This window comes from Telmatherina bonti (genome assembly GCF_933228915.1).
Source record: "Telmatherina bonti genome assembly, chromosome: 4".
Taxonomy (NCBI): domain Eukaryota; kingdom Metazoa; phylum Chordata; class Actinopteri; order Atheriniformes; family Telmatherinidae; genus Telmatherina; species Telmatherina bonti.
Window position 1 is genome coordinate 18,039,236 of NC_136622.1, and position 17,004 is coordinate 18,056,239.

The 17,004-nt window shown below is 39.3% G+C and overlaps 1 protein-coding gene across 1 annotated transcript; it reads left to right on the forward strand.

Moving 5' to 3' along the window:
- The first annotated feature begins 1,123 nt into the window (after positions 1-1,123).
- On the forward strand, positions 1,124-16,372 carry mbd6 (methyl-CpG binding domain protein 6). Its single transcript, XM_079239624.1, has 13 exons — positions 1,124-1,249; positions 2,213-2,434; positions 2,792-2,931; positions 4,235-4,337; positions 4,771-4,942; positions 6,056-8,392; positions 8,657-9,627; positions 10,507-10,615; positions 10,770-10,915; positions 11,038-11,799; positions 11,882-11,934; positions 12,126-12,192; positions 14,685-16,372. The coding sequence occupies exons 3-13, from the start codon at positions 2,816-2,818 to the stop codon at positions 14,754-14,756; spliced, it is 4,908 nt and encodes a 1,635-aa protein (XP_079095750.1). The 5' UTR covers positions 1,124-1,249; positions 2,213-2,434; positions 2,792-2,815; the 3' UTR covers positions 14,757-16,372.
- Positions 16,373-17,004: the final 632 nt, after the last annotated feature.

The following is a 17,004-nucleotide window of genomic DNA, read 5'->3' on the forward strand; positions in this document are numbered from 1 at the left end:
CATGAATGTGCTACTTTGGCGGCATAAACATATAATTTATGACAAAGAGAATCTCACTCAAAGCAAAGTGTAGCTTATACACTCCACTTGAGTGGAGGAGGAAGTTTAGAGTTTGATTTTTACTGTGGAAACAGTTGTGATGGGTTTAATGTCAGAAGGGAAGTTATGCCAGAGTTCAGGCCTATTGTAACTAAAGAAGCACTAGAAGCAGACTTGGATTAAATTCTGTGTTCAGCTGCAAGACCTAAGAGCCTGACCTGTTATAGACAAGCAAGAAAGAGATGCATTACTATGCCAAATATCAAGTGTTTAGTGCATTAATAAGTAATTTTATGTTATTTAATATACTTTATGTTATGTTTTAAATCCAAGATCCGTCATGGGATTAATCTGCTTTTTGTTGATTTGGTAATAGTTACACTGTCTAGAGGACTTTCCTAATTATTTTGTTTTTAGTCTATCAAGGGGTTATAGAGGTTATCCTGTCGAATATACTTCCAAGAATTACTTTCCTTATTTTATGTTTTGCATTACTTTTTGTCTTATGCTTTCTGCAAAATGTATTCAACAAAATGTTAACAATTTTGGCAAGTGTAATGGTAGCATCACTTATGACTTCGTACATAACATGTGACAAAGTGTCACTTCATTGCACAGTAGATATGGTGTTCTTTAAAAAAACAAAAAACAAAAGCAATAATAATAATAATAATAAAAAAAAAATAATAATGATAATTATTATTATTATTAGAATTATTATAAAGTGATCATATCAATGTTGTGAGTATCTTCAGATACAGCCACTCAACTGGGCATGTAACCTCCTTTGTTATAATATAAAAAAAAGGAAGGGAAAAAACCCCCGCTTTTTCTGGCCTATTATAATGTTCATTATCATGTCCTCTATCAAGGAGCTCCACACTGCACTCATGTCTGTCTGGTACACTATACAAAGGTCCCGTTGCATGTTGGGTACAATATTCCTTAAGCACTGATTGCGCATGCTCAAAAGAAAAACTCCATTATTTTTTGCTCGGAATTTGTCAGAAAAAAAGAAAACGAAAAAAAAAAAAAAAAAAAGAAAGAAAACAGTGGGCAACTGTGAATTGGGATTACATGGGTCGTTATGGTTGTCGGAATACACTTGAATTCTGCACGGTTTAGCACACCAGAGACCAAAGCAGCGGGTGGATAGCTGTGGACCTGGAGCGGGACATCCCTCAGTTTTGCTGGGACACTCCAGAATCAAGTAAATTTCAACCAGTTAGCTCTGCTAGCTAGCCTAGCTGCTAGGATTTCCCACAAGAACCCCAGCGCAGGAAAATGAAGCTTTATTGCCCTTTGTTTTTTAATCGGGCTGGCAGACACTTCATTAATGCTGAGAGGGGATTCACGGCGTCAACGCGTGGTTTTGATTACGTAACATTTTATGTTACGGGTATTTGTTAAAGTATCAGACGTTTTCAAAACATTCCCTGGTTAGTCTTCTCGCTAAGCAGCTAACACTTGATTCTCTCGCGAGCCAGAAAAGCGAAGACTTCAAAACTTGGCCAACAGAGAGCTCGACGCAGAGAATGGCTCTCCAGCAGATATTGAGGTTATCTAACTGATATCTACAAGAAAGTGTAGTGTGGTGATGAATTCAGTTAGTTTCTTTTTTTTTTTTTTCCTTTTTTTTTTTTTTTTTTTCTTGCGAAGCCATACTGTGCACGGATCGTTTCATGTAACCGATGCTAACACCCAGGAGTTTGCATCGGAGTGTTTTGTGCGCCTGACAGCTGTCACGACAACATAGTACAAAGTGGGTTTAGCTTGCTAGCTTAGCTGTTAGCCGAGACGTTAGCTGCCGTGTTGTCAGTAAATGTTGAATAGCGGATGCATGCTACCTAAAAGTCGAAATGTGAATTTAATTTCAGCTTTTTTGTCCATGCTACATGCTTGTTGTCTTCTAATAAGGTTGTTGGAGAGACCACTGCTTACATTGTAGCTGAACATTCAGTAAACTACGGGCCTACCCAAACACACCCTCCTACTTCAGTGTAGCCAGTTTGCTCTCAAGTTGTACTCTTTCAGAAGTAGCAGTGCATCTGAAGTAAGCCTTTTTAAAAACACAATGGGACGAGATCAGTTGCATAGAAAGATTTATTACACAGGTCATATATCTTGTTTCCCCCTGCCAGATTACATAATCCACCTCCACCTTTCTTTGCAGGCTCTCCATCTTCAGCCAAATCCCTACTCCGATGTGATCGACACAAATAAATCTGTGGTAGTCACCCTGAAAGTTAAGGATCTGCCTTATACTGGGAGAAATTCCACGTATTTGGACAAGTCAGTTTTTACTGGCAGTCTGTGTGCTTCTAACCCACCAGCATGTACATTGGACAGTGGATACCATAGCCAAAACGGATCCTGGCTTCCCAAAGATGACAAGGTATTTTGCATGTTATTTATATGAATTCTTCTGTTATAGTTACACCCACCTAATGATGAACACATTGCGGGATTTAAACATTGCAGATAATGTTCTGGAGAGATTTAAGAAACACATACATTAGATAAATGAATTACAGACCCTTTGCAGAATGTTTTTTGAATGTATTATATTTCATTTTAGTTGTCAAACTCAGTTTTACACATTTAAAAACAATATTTTTTATGTTGTATACTATTTGTGGTGAGGAGGTCTTAAAGAAAAGCTTTTTTTGTTTGTTTGTTTTCTTACACTTAACTAACCCAAATTTCTGTCATTTCCTAAGATAAGATATATTTACATTTTGCTGTTTCCAAGGTGCTGGCAAGCCACAGTAACAAAATGATGGGAGGCAGTGATACTGTCAGCGGGGACAAGGATGGGGTCCACAAAGCTGCAATACATGTCCCCATTGGCTGGCAGAGGAGAGTGGAAGGGGGGCAGGTGATTTATGTCAGGTACGTTGATTTGTTGTTTATATTTTTGGCTTTATTTTTTATTTTAGACTAATTAGTGGCTTACCTTCTGTAGAGACCAGTGTTTTATTAGTTTGGAGGAGCAGGGAAGAGTTCTGAAGTGGGAGCTAAGCTAACTACTACTTAGATGTGGATCATAAGAAAAATAAATATTTTGCTAACAAAAATATTTAAAACCCTTAAATTTTATAATGGTTTGTGCAAACCTTAAACTGCACTTTCTTTGCATCCCATCTTGAATTTGTATTGTACAGTCACAGTGGCTGTGTTCATGTGAGATGTGTTGTGACTCGGGCTGTGACAATATTCTTTTGTCCCAATTCGATTTGATTCTGATTTTTTTTGGGTGCCGATTCAATTTGAATTGCGATTCTAACAATTCTTCGAAATTGCTGATTTTTGTAAATTAAAAAAAAAAAAAAAAAGAGAGAAAACATTTTTTTGTTTTGTTTGCCATTTTTCTTGATTTCAATGAGGAAAAAAAACCAGTAGCCAGACCATCATTCTGCTGCTGTAATGCCCAAGGAGACAAGTAAAAACATCCATAAAAACAATAAAAATGACAAATAATTTATAATGGATTATTTTTATTTATTTGGGAAAAAAATGGGATTTTTCTTGACAAAAAAAAAATAAAAAAATTTGTGAAGCAAAAAATACCAATATTCGATTTTTCGATTCGATTTTCCCACTGCTAGTTGTGACACAGTGTTGCAACATGGACCATATGAAAAGGCTGTGGAACACTTTGCAACGCATATGTCCTGTAATCTATGACAATATAATGGCAATGTAAACTGATGCATAAGTAAGAATATTCAAATCCCACAGTTAAGTATTTATTTGGTTTATATATATATATATATATATATATATATATATATTGCTTTTTTATTCTGATTGTCCAAACAGCTGCTATAACAGCTGTCCAATGCATGTAAAACACTAACTAATAAGAATCTGCTTTAACTAGGAAAAATCAGGACACAGTTAGCTGGGATCACATTCCCACAAATATGCTTTTGACATTGTTTAAATTGCTTTTCAAAAGTTGAAACAGGTTTTTCCTTGTTGCGTTTAGTCTAAGCTTCATGTTTTTGGTCTTGTTTTACAATTTTTAAGTAAGGTATAGTTTCTGCAATGTAAATTTTTCAACATGCATTTCTGACTTACCAACTGTTCTCATGTCCTAAAATGTACTAAATGAAAAAACAACATCGATGTAAGTACAGTCTTGTATCCATTCTTCCTTTGATCACAAAGTCTCTCTGTCCTCTCTCTGTAGTCCCAGTGGCACTGCCCTGTCCACACTGGATGAGGTCAAGACCTATCTGTTGACTGATGGTACCTGCAAATGTGGTCTGGAATGCCCGCTGATCATCCATAAGGTAAAAAAATTCAATACTCTGATCTGATGGAGCATTAAGAAAGAGGACCTGTTGGGGGCTACTGTCCAATGTTTTTTGCCATTCTGGGTTTAAAAACTTAATGAGTTCATTTATGCTTTATTGTACTCTTGAGTTTATTAACATTAAAACAATCCATGTTCTAGATTCATGGTCCACAAATAGGAAACTTTTTTGACAAATTTGCATTTATTTATATGCACATAATTAAAGGACCTCATACAGTTCTTTTACAACTTCAAATTCACTTGACCAATATGTCGGGGTAGTTAAACTTACTTTTTCTTTGTGTGTGTGTGTGTGTATACAGGTGTAAAAAATGCTTTTGTGTGTGTGCTCTCAGCTTTGATGACATGTTACATGTGATGCTCTTTTTGAATTGTGTGTAATCCTCTTTCATCTTGTGGTTTTTTAGGTTTTCAACTTCAGTGTGGGTGTTAGGGTGGAACAGCACAGTCAGCCGTTGGGTAAAACTGAGCAGGACATGACCAAACTGTGCAATCACCGCAGGAAAGTGGTGGCAATGGCCGCTCTCTGTCGGAGTATGCAGGCCTCACAGCTTCCCTTTGCCAACTTTCATCATTCAGGTAACATTTAAAGCTCACTGTATATGGGACTATGTACAGTTCTTTTCGTCTAGTTTCAGACATTATCTGCTGTATCTACTTGTAAATGCTTTGTTTAGGAAACGAGTCAAAGATGTTTAAAGTAAAAACAACAGTCTTTCATTAATCTCAGTCCTAAACAGTACAGATTAACAAGATGACAAACATTGTCCTTTATAAAATGTACCCAAATGTACTTAATAATCATATAAAATGTGTTCAAATGTTCATTTCCAGTTGTTTTTCCTTAAAAGGTTTTGTTTGCATTTTTACCAGTTTCAAAAGACAAGACAATCTTTCAATTAGAAACATTTTTAATATGTTCATGATTGTAAATGACACACGTGAGTGGATTAAGGAATTGTGAGCAAACAGGATTCCTGTGGGAACAGGCGATTGTGGGTTTGGGAAAAATAATGTTGTCTTCCAAATGGAGGTGTAACCACTGTGCTGTACTGTCCACTAAAATGTTCTGTCCTAGACTGACATTTTACATCTAAAGGACTTCATGGACAAAATTGACCACAGCAATGCAAGAATCTCTTTCAACTCAGCCTAATTGAGTGTTTATTTTAAGATGCAAGGCTTTACCTTTACAATAGTTTTTTTCATAGTTTGGTTAGAAGATTTGATTGCAGGTTTGCATGTAGCTGGGGACTGTAAAGAAAAGGTATTTTAAAGATGCATGGAGTTAGAATACTCCTCCATTTGACGGCATTGGTTTTCACAATGCTGTCAGGTGGAATGGTATTAATTCGGTATTTATCAGGATTTATGTATGGATTTACTAAGTTTATCAACTATCCAAAATACGGAAACTACTAAAAACATATAAACATCTCTGAAGTCCACAGTGATGGATAGATGGATACAGCCCTCATGACATGTACAAGATATGCATGAGTAACTGCTGACCCAGTGTGTTGCTGGTGTACAAGTCAGGCTTCATGAACTCCTATTTTTATGTACAGATCAGATTCATAGAATGTCCATAAATGGCCAAATAAACTGTGGTAGAATTTTCATTCAGTGACTGGTTTCAAATTCACAAACTAAACTTATGTTCTACATGTGTTCATGTGTTTCCACTTTCAGATATGAGTCGTGCGGACAGTCGAGATCCAAAAGGGGAACCAGTGGAGCATAAAGAGGAGGAACATGGAATTTGTTATCCAAAATTTCATCCAGTTCCAGCTAGACTCCACAACAATCTCCACCCAAACCCCTGTGTCAGCCCCAAATCCTCCCACCAGTTTATTTATCCTTACAATGGTTCCTCCCCTGTGCTTCACACAGTCACAAACTCCCACCACTCCCTAGATGCTTTAAGAAGACTTCATCCGCCACCTCTCCCTACATCTTCCACCTCTTCCTCTAGCTCCTCATTTACGGCCCAGGGCACTGCCCAGAAATCTCCCCGCACTTCCACAACTCAGAACATCAGTCAAGGTCAAAGAACGCCCAAAACCCCAGAGACTCCCAGTTCTCCTCGGCTAGGACCCCTATCACCAGCTCCTCCCTCTTCCCCAGTGACCCTTGGTGGAGGAGCAAGAGGAGCACAGACTCATGCACAGTATCTTCATGGTGTTATTGTGGGAGCCCCTCCTCTTTCTCCATCTCCTTCCCTCTCTCCTTCTGTCCACAACATGTGTGTGTCTCCTCACCAGCGGTCTCGCCACCCATCAGCCTCTCCTTCCTCTATGTGTGAGCATGGAGGAGGCTCAATACCAGAGGGGGGAGGACTGATGGGAAGTAGCTTGCCTCAGAGGAGGAAGTCCGCGTCTTCCTCTCCACAATCCCCAGTCCCTGGTGGTTCCCCGAACCCCAGCCCCCACTTCCCCAAGTACAAGCTGGAAGACATCTTGGAGCAGTTTAAGAACTCAGGCAACAGCAGTACTAATAATCACCACCTCCTAAACTCTACTAATCCCTCCTCACAGACCAACCAAAGCAGTGGTAACCCTCATGCTGTTTCATCAAAGCCCTCAAAGAGCATCATGACTCCAACTGCCAGTGCAGGGCAACCAGGTTTTGGGTTGAACTCTGTGGGGTCCTCTAGTTTACCTTTGGGGCCATTGCTGAACCACCACTATAGCCATCAGGGCAAACTACCACACCCTGCTTCTTTCCCTGCAAGTAGTCTGCTCTCTGCAGCTGCCAAGGCTCAGCTGGCTAACCAGATAAATCAGAGCCCGAGCTCAAATGTGACCAGCAGCACAGGAAACTTGCCCTCTTCTCTGGATATTTTGAAAGAGGCACAGCAGCAACAAAAGGTAACAAACAGCACTTTACGTAACAGCCACTCTCCTTCCTCCATCACTTCTGCTAGGCTTCCCCATCCTTCCCTTCCAGCAGCTTCTGCTGCTCTTTTCCCATCATCCCACACTCTAGCCCAGTCGCTGGTTTCCTCCTCACCTCACCTGCCTCCCACAGCAGAACGCAGTGCGTTGCACAGGAAAAGACAACGAAGATCTCCCACTGTTCTCAGCATGCTAAGAGACACTCAGCAGCTTGCTAATGGTTCGAGGAAAGCCCCACCAGAGGAAGCTGTTTCTGCTGCAGTTATCAACTTTTCCTCCTCTTCATTCCCCTCTTCCTCGCAGTGCTCCTCTACCTCAGCTGTGCAGAACCAGAGCACTGCCACATTGGATAACCATCATCAAAACCTTCCCGTGCAGATGCTCAGACTCCCCGCTCCTCGACCAACAGCACACCCATCCAGGCCACCGCGTCCAAATGAGGCTCTAGATTTCACTACAGGTCTGACACCCACACTTCTTGGATTGGATCCTCCAACCCAGCCTCTGTCTGCTCTTTTACACCTGCTCAGTGTGCAGAATGCGCAGGCCGCTGCCTCAGCATCCAACGCTGCCTTAGCTCAGACCAGAACTGTGTTTGTTGAAGGTGGTGGACAGGCCAAGAAACAGTCACCATCCTCTCCAGCCCCGAATGACAGGCACCCGCAGACTCAGACCCAATGTCGAACAGATAACACTAATCCTCAGCCCTTGGCGCAACACCCACTTTCTTCCCCTCCCACTTCTGCTCATTTCACATTGTTGCCATCGCAGTCTCCCCCTCAGTCTACTAAATCAAGCTCTCTCGAAAGAGATTCTCTTACAGTGCTGCATCAACCAACTGATAATCACAGTCCTACAATGGACTCTGTATCCCAGGCGTCTTTACAGGTAACCTCTCCACAGGAAACTGTGGCAGTGGAGAGTGGTAGTAACAGCACATCTTTGTCTGCGGACCTCAGTCATTCTCAAGGCAGCGTTTCCATAGGAATACCCTCTTCTCCAAAGCCTCTGGATCTTAGCAACCATGTCCTGGCCCTTCTTGCAGCATCCTCCACTGAGACCCAGGGAGAGGGGAACTCCTCCAACCATGCCACCAGTGTTGAGATGTCTTCCCCAGAAAATCAAACTGCAGGTAAGGATAATCCTCAGCCTAAAATGCACTTTTGTCTCCAATATGTTGAAAAAATCTTAACCTTTGTATTTATGTCAAACTAAGTTGATTTGAACAACTTCATGGTTGATGCTCTGAATCAGTGAGACTCTAGCTTAAATAATTGTGGATTGAATGCTGTTTTAAAGTTATATGTTCCTGTTCCAGATATTTGCCATTTAAACTACCTTTCAAATATTTGTTTGATGGCTGATGGAGAAATAAATGATTGACATCTTTCAATAGGAGCCGAGGAGCCTGGATATATGGACCTTAAGGCCTCAACACTGACCAGACCTCCAGCAGTCACTAATTCCACGATTACTGTCTCCTCGCATCATGAAGAGAACCACAGTCATCACGCCCTTTCAGTTGTGGGTGACTCAACTGCTCCTTTACCTCTGGCAGAGGCCTTCCCCTTCATGAACCAAGAGCAGCTGCTTCAGCTGCTGTCTTCCACAGGAGGTCTACCATCTCTCCTGGACCCCGCAGTCCTGGCTTCACTGCCCTTAGGAGGCCTTTGGTTGGGAGGACAACAGACACCAATGACCCCTGCCTCAGTTACACCACAACCACCACAGAATCTTGCAGAGCAGCACCAGTCAGAGCCACAGTTACTGATACAAGACACACAGCAACAAAACCAAGATCAACAACAGAAGCAACAGATTAACGGCAATCCTCTATTTCCTTTGTTGCCCTTGCTGAGTGGTGCTCAAGGGGAACTGCCGCTGAACCTCTTGGGTCTGTTGAATCCACTTCCATCAGGACAAGAACCTGATATAACAGAAAAAACAAGTCTCCAGTCTCTGCTTATGGCCTCCGTGTTAGTTGGGCAACAGCAAGGCTCACTGTTACCGCTGTCTTCGCTTGGTCAAGTCAGCTTGGAAGTTCCTATTCCCCACTCACAACAGATCCCTACCACTTTGGAGGGCCTTACTCTGGATAAGACAGCTGGCCTCCTGGATCCATCCAACCTCACTGGCCCAGGACTCTTAGAAATTGCCCAGGGTCTGCTCCCAATTGCTGCAGGAGCTGAGGGCCCTCTCCAAACCCTACAGTCTCTGCTTCTTCCCACCACTTTGCCTCCTCCCCCTGCAGCTTTCCTGCCCCTCAGCCCTGCCTTGCTCACTGCTGCCCTGAGCTCTGCCGAGCTTCACCCTCCTCCCAACACCCAGTTAGCTCCTGCACAGCAAACCCAACACACCCAACCTCAGGTAGGCTTCCCTTCTCCTCTACCTCTTTCCTCTGAGCTAATCATAATCCCCTCCCACACCTCCCCAAAAAACACTGATCTCATTTCCTTTAATGGTCTATTGTTTCCATTGCGTCAGTTTCTCTATTTCTTCAACAGTCCATTAATGACAATTTTGTGCTATTTAGATATGTTTTCACTTAAACTATTTTAAATTCCACTTTCCTCAGATTTTCTTTTTTTTATTTCTTTTTTTTTTTTTGTATAAGTTGCCACCGGACCTGATGTGGAAATAAGAGAAAAAAAGATATTGTCTTTTGAAATGTTATTGTTGCATTTTACAGTTTAAATATAAATTATTTTCAAAGTTATCATTACATATGCAATGTACAGTGCTTTCATACAGACAATATCTACAGACCTGCCACCTTTGCACCACATTAGAACTAGAAAAGCACTTGGAGAGCACAGACCACTGCCAAGCTGCTCATTTCTACCCATATTGTGAAGAATCCTTCTAAAAAATTCCTGTGTCTGCAATTCCTTGTATAATACTCCCAATCTAAATGGGAATGTAAATTTAATCAGACCTATTCTCAGATAAAAAAAAAAAAATTCCCAAATAATTTTTTGTGTAAATTTGCTACCAAACAGAACCACGGACAAACACATAATCTGCTCGGTGGAGGTTATGAGAATGTTTTAAATATAAAAGACACCATTGACATTAGTTGTTTTATCAGAGTAGAGAGCTAGCAACTGGAATATTTAGGAGAATTAGATTTTTTTTTTCTCTAAATGTCTAGTGTTTAATTTTCTGTCACAGATGCTTTTGTGATTTTATGTGATTGTCTTAAAATTTATGAGAAAGTATAAAAACTACTGCTGTCCTCTGCTATAGGTACCGACTGATGCTGGTGTTGATACACTCATCCCTGTATCTATCCAAGGCAAGGACAACCCCATACTTCAGCAGTTACTGCCCACTTTGCTTAACCCTTCTATATTAGGTAAGTTAGTTCCCACCTTTTAAAACGCCCTTTTATTTGATCAAATTCATTTTAATCAGAGTTTGGAACTTTACATACAGTTATTAAGGTGTTGCAGGTATTCTTCTGTAGTAATCTGGTGTATTAGTGAATTCATGGCCTGTGTCTTTTATAGGCGAGCTTCCCGGTGTCACAGGTCTCCATAACATGGTAGGAATTGGTGCAGGTTCTATTTTCCTATCCCCAGTCCAGGCTTCTGCTTTGGGTATGTCTCTCCTGCAAGGCCCTGATGGTGCCATTAACCTACTCAACAACATACAGGTAGGTAACTGGCATCTATACAGTATAATGCTCGTCACTTCTTGCATGTACTCTTTGTTTGGTTTTATTTTTTTCTAATTATTTGCTTCTGAGCATATACATACTTTTTCCTTTTTCTCTAGCTAAATCTCGCACCACCTTCAGATGGAGAGAAGCCAGAATCATTGCAGGAAACGCAAAGCCCTACTTCACAGGAGGACATACCATCTGGTGAAGTTGCTCCTGAAGTAGTTCCAAGTCCTTTTCCAGCTCTAGCTCCATCTCCTGCACAAGAATCCACTCCACCCACTCACAGAGGATTTGAGGGCAAGTCTGTCATCGATCCTTACACATCTTTCATGGACACCATTTATACCTCGTTCCTTCAAGTCAGTGCTAAAGAGCAGGAAGATGGGGCCCAGCTGGGGCCATCTGACCCTTCTTCACCCTTCTGTGCCTTACCGTCAGTCTCTTTCTCCATGGAGCACCATACCCCATCCACTACTGTTCCAACTCTGCCCCAGGCAAATGCCCCAGTCTCTCTGAGCCCACGTCGAGCTTGTTCCCTCCGCAACCCTGACTTATCTCGCCTCAGCTTGGAAGCAGCAGCCCATTCCCCTGCTCAGGGTACTCCCAAACCTACAGAAGATGGGCCTACGTCACCTTTACAACAAAAACCAGTTACAGAAGGACATACCCACCTCGAGCCTCCTTTGCCACCTATATACTTGGAGGAGGCAAAGACTGACTGTACTGGTCCTGCTGCTGCTGTGTGTCCCTTTGTGGAAGCAGGAGTGGACAGGCAGGGGAGTCTTCCCCATGCAGGATACCTCAGTCCTGGGGATGGATGTAGCGGGAGGCACAGTGAGGAGTCGGAGACATTGCTGCACAGCAGACAGTTACTGGTGAGTACCTAAGTGATCTGTTATAGGACACAATATTTTATATCAAAAAGTGGGTCTGTAACTTATGGCTTTAATTCCTAAGGATCATGCAGGACCAGTAGGAGGAGCCAGAAGAGGAAGGAAAAGAAAACAAACGTAAGCCACCATCTCTGCGGTTAATACCTAACATGTTCTGAACAACCTGAAGAGGGAATTTCATTCATGAAAATGTTAGAATAAAAAACTGTCACCAAATTGAACTTTACTGATGTTTCATGACCAGACTCCATGAGAATTTTTTGATCAAAAATTATTATTGATTATGAATGTGTTTCTTACTTTATTAGGCTACAGAATGTGTTAGAAGACTTCAGAGACATGGATGCCACAGCACTAGAGGAAACCAAGGCGACAGTAAGAAAAATCTCACCTATCTCTGTCATGAAGATGTATTTTTATTATTAGCAGGACTGGTAGTAGATCACCTTTTATTTATTTATTTTTTTGTTTGTTTTTATAAAGTTTTTGCTAACCCCCCCATGACCGTCTCATTTGTGTTTTGTTTTGTGTTTTTTTAAGGGATGGGGGTTAAATTGTCTCAACTTTGACATATTTCTCTTTACCTTGAAAGCATGCAAACTAAGATTGCCAATCTATGGGAGAGCAGGGCTTCATCTCTGGTGTTTAAATCATTGACACAAATATAGCATTCGAGGCTTCCAGAGAAAATCAACTCAGACATTGTGGAATAACTAAATATTTTTCATATAAATCTCTCCAAGTAATCCGGGGAAACTCTTTTATTCATTTAATATTCATTGATATTTTTATAAATTTTTTAACGTTGTTAAGGTTTTTCCCAATATCATGCAGCCATGCAAAAATACAAAAAGTTTAATTATTTTGGTCTTTGTTGCAACAATTGCATGGAACTACTGACAAAGTACTTTTTATTCTTTTATCTGAAAGCTGAAATAATTTTATACACTTTTTCTTTTTTAATGAGAATTTATTTTGAACTAAAAAAAAAAACTAAAAAGAACAAATATTGGTTACAACAAACAAAACAAGCTTCTTAATTAATTCATTAATTTAATGTATATTATGACAATATACATTAAATTCCATTACAATAAAACTTAGTACACAGTGGTAATACACACAATAAATCATAACATACAATATGCATTGCTTTAAAAAAAAAAAAAAACCCTATGAGGCAATCATATCTTTTAACATTTTTAACACACTTGACTTAAACAGAAGGAAAGAGGCAGGTCTCATGAAAATAAACCACTCATCTGTTTCCTTTTTTAGAAAGTTTAACATGTTTTTTTGTGTCCAACAATTTACAAAACACTGGAAAAAGTTTGACAGTCTGCATGTAGTTTCCTCATACCCTGCTATGTTAGACATCAGTTCTGCGCAGTGCTTTAATGATGATGGAGTGACTGTTTTTTTTTCTAATATCTCACAATTATTTAACATAGCCAGTCGGCACCACAAATTGCGACAACTCTTTAGTTGTGATGTTTTTTAGGTATCATGCCTAGCAGACATATGGTTGACCAAGACCTTGGTTCTTGGTTAAGTAAGTATTAAAGAGTTCATTACAAGAGACAGAATTTTAACCATATCACACTCATTCCAGATTTTTTATGACAATGCAAACAGATCATTATGCAAGCCTTTCTGTTTGATGTCTAGTAATATTGATTGAGAATATTAGAAATAATAAGCTGTGTCTGAATTTCTCATGCAGAAGTGTGTCAGCCAGATATAACTTTGTTCCATTGTTGTTCTGCAATGGTTTCCACAAACTCTTTCCTATCCTGATTTAGGTCCCTTTAACTTAAATGCGTCTTTTATGTTGGCGTGGTTGTAAAGTCAGTTCATTCAGTCCTGAGTTCAGAGTTCACTTCCATATTCTGACAACAGTTGCAGACACTAGTTGGTGGTAATGCACCAGTGTAAAGTTTTTTGCAACCAAGGAGACCAGCCATCTCTGTTATCCTCACAGACTACTTTGTATGCTTGTACTTCTTCCTGTTCTTGTTCTTATTCTCTGTTATCTTCCTTTTACTGATCACGTCAGTGCATGCACCCAGCCAAATTGTCCCTCCACATCTGCAATCCCAGAACTCAACAATCCGCTGTCCCAAAAGTTGAGCCGAAATGCTCCAAAACGCCAGCAGCATGAGGCTTTCTACTACAGCAATGGCTGGCAGCCAATGAGTTAATTATGTTAATCTTAGATTAGAGATATAAATTCAGTTTTATAGTAGTGATTTGATTTTTGTATGATGGACAACAGGTTAACCCATAAGAGCCCAGTGTGACTTATATGATGCATACAGTTTCTAACACATTGATATCACTTTTTTGTTTTAAAAAAAAAAAAAAAAGAGCTTTAAAATCTTGGAAAAAAAACAAACTATGATACTTATCTTCATCCCCTAATGGACACCAGAAAGCATAAGATTACACAATAGGAATTTTGACATATCACATGGTAGTAAATAGTAAATATCCCTGAAAATTTTACTTTTTTCATATTTTGTTTAAGGGACAAATAAAGACCTTTAACAGTATTTCAAGGGTTGGGTTTTTAAACCTGAACTGCCAGCTTCTACAAAGTAACTTTGTAATTGTTTTAGATGATTTCAGATTTGGCCCAATTACTTTTATAACCAGATTAATGTAAAAAAAAAAAAAACTGAAGATTTACTTGAGACCAGTAACATATCTACATATAAAAGCAACTTGTATAAACTGCCATTAGGCCCTCTCAAACACTTTTCCTACAATTTAAGGGTTAGAAGAGGAATGATTTTGCTTATGTGGGTATCTGGTAATGAGTTGATGTTTTCTGATTGCATTGGTAAAATCATTCTCTCTTGTTGCAGACAGCACTCCTGAAGCCTGAGAGATCGGTGCGCGGGAGGCGGCGACGAGGCACCAGGTCTCAGAGGCAGTGATTGGTGGAAGATTGGTGGCCAAACACCTCTCTGTACCCTGTCCCTCCACCCTCATCACTACTGTTTAGATGTTTGAAAGAAAAATCAACTGCACTAATATAATGCTGTTGTTATGTCAACATGGCAGCCGCTGTGGAGAAGTAAAAGCATAGGAAAGGATGATGAATTTATTTAAAAAAAAAAAAAAAGAAGCAGGAAAAGGAAGAGAGTTTTGTGGATACTTTTTCACTATGTTTTCTTAGGTCACAAAATAATGTCTGGAAATTGTGATCAAAGATCTATCAATTTGGTTGGTGTTAGAATTATATAAATGAAAAACATAAGAATAACAAACAAGTACTGTTTTCCTCTCATTGTGTTACTGTGAGTCAGGATAAAGCCCGTCTACTTGAACGATGCTCTCTGTTGAAAGTGTGTCTGAACTTTTTGGAGAGGTGAGAGTGTCTTTTAGTGTGTTTGTGTGTGTTGGACAACAGTGCTGTAGCTGAGCCCCTATTGTCTGTCAATGGTTTTTTTTTTCTTTCATAAAAGGAGAACTCAGTGTCTTTGCTGTTGTACTTTGGAGACAATGGTTGTGTTTCAAAGAGACATTTGTAAGTTTTCAGAAAGTGCTGAAAGAAAGAACGAGGAGTAGGCTTGTTTTTATTTTTATTTTTCTTTAAAGTATGAAATAACCTCAAAATTGGACAAGTCAAGGAAATAATCTGGTTCATACAATCAGGTTTCTTTGGCAGTTTACATCGACAACTAATCACAGAAAAATAAGTTTTTCATTGGAAATGATTCCTCATGTCTTGTGAGATGTTTTTAACTAGTCTTGAGAAAAACAAACTTGAAGTCTTTTTGTACAAACTTTTGATTCATGTTATAATATTCCAGGGTTTAAAACTGATCTGTAACATCCTTCTTAAGTGACTGACTAAATTTGAGACCCTGCCGATTTGGAGTATCTTGTGAAATGTTGAGTACCATTTGTGGCATTTTATCAACCCAGTTACATTTCACAAGCTGTGTTATTTGTCTCTGTAAAGAGTTGTGTGTTGCTATGGTGTAATGGAGACTATTGAAAATTCAGAACCACAACCATACTCCTCACCCTCCAGCCGCAAGATGACATCGAGTGAAAGTATTTGATTTTGAATTAGAAAATTTGCAGGATCCTTGAGTTTAAGGGGTGTACTGTATGTCCTGTTGGTTGATGGAATGGATGGTGGGGAGACTTGTACACACAGAGTGATGATGTCTTATGTGGATCTGTGGAGTCTGTGCGTTATTGTGGATTTGGAGTGATATCCTCCCTCTATCTCCTATCACTGTTTGAGCTCTTCTCCACTCACTGCCCTGCCCCAGGAGTACTGGCATCTCTAGCTGTATTTAAAGTTAAAACATGAAATTATTAAAACTGAAAAGAAAAAAAAAGCGGATTATGCAATTTCTACACTTGGAAATTTGTATATATGTACAGTTAATGTGTTTGATTTTATATTGTCGGAGAGAGATGAGAGAAAACAATTGTGAATTTTTCTTGGAATTGTAATTATTTTTTTCTCATTCTACCCCTTTGCTTTCAATACTTATGTTCAAAAAGACAATTTAAATGTGGACTGTAGCTTTCTTTTTTTATATTGGAGTCATTTTTTTTATTTAATATTAAACTATTTACACAAAATGCAATTTGTGTTGATTTCTCTTCCAAATGCAAAAAAAAAAAATGATGCACTGTACTGACATAAAATATTCTCAGATGAGTGAATTATCAGTTTCTTTAAGCTCAAAAACAATCATTTTCATCTTATTTAATTCACATCTTCAAATTTCAATTGCATCATCTTTAGGTTACGTTCATAGGTACAACTAGATTACTGACAGCATTATGATGTATGTAAAAGCAAAAGACAATATCCATATAATTTAAATAATCTGGGTGAATTTGATTTGAATATATTTGGTCATTTAGATGATTTAGACAAACATTCAAGTAGTTTTATTAGCATGTTTTCCTCATACTATTTGTTGGATGGTAATCATTTTTAAAGTGACAAGGAAGTATGTTTTCAGTCCTGACATTGTGCCTCACTGCTTCATCGTGTAACATCATCAATGCAATGCTCTATAAAAAGGTGAGATGGCAATCAATATTACCTCCATTACCATCACAACAAATTCAGCAAGGTATCACCAAAAGGCATAAGAGTGACTCTGCTGTGATGATTCATGGAAATTAATGAAGGTTTTGCTTATTCAGCTC

Excerpts from the sequence above, each read along its gene's own strand:
- mbd6 (XM_079239624.1), top strand. The coding sequence starts at position 2,816 with ATGATGGGAGGCAGTGATACTGTCAGCGGGGACAAGGATGGGGTCCAC. Across the intron at positions 2,932-4,234 it reads GGGCAGGTGATTTATGTCAG|TCCCAGTGGCACTGCCCTGT; the intron begins GTACGTTGATTT and ends CTCTCTCTGTAG. Across the intron at positions 10,616-10,769 it reads GCTTAACCCTTCTATATTAG|GCGAGCTTCCCGGTGTCACA; the intron begins GTAAGTTAGTTC and ends TGTCTTTTATAG.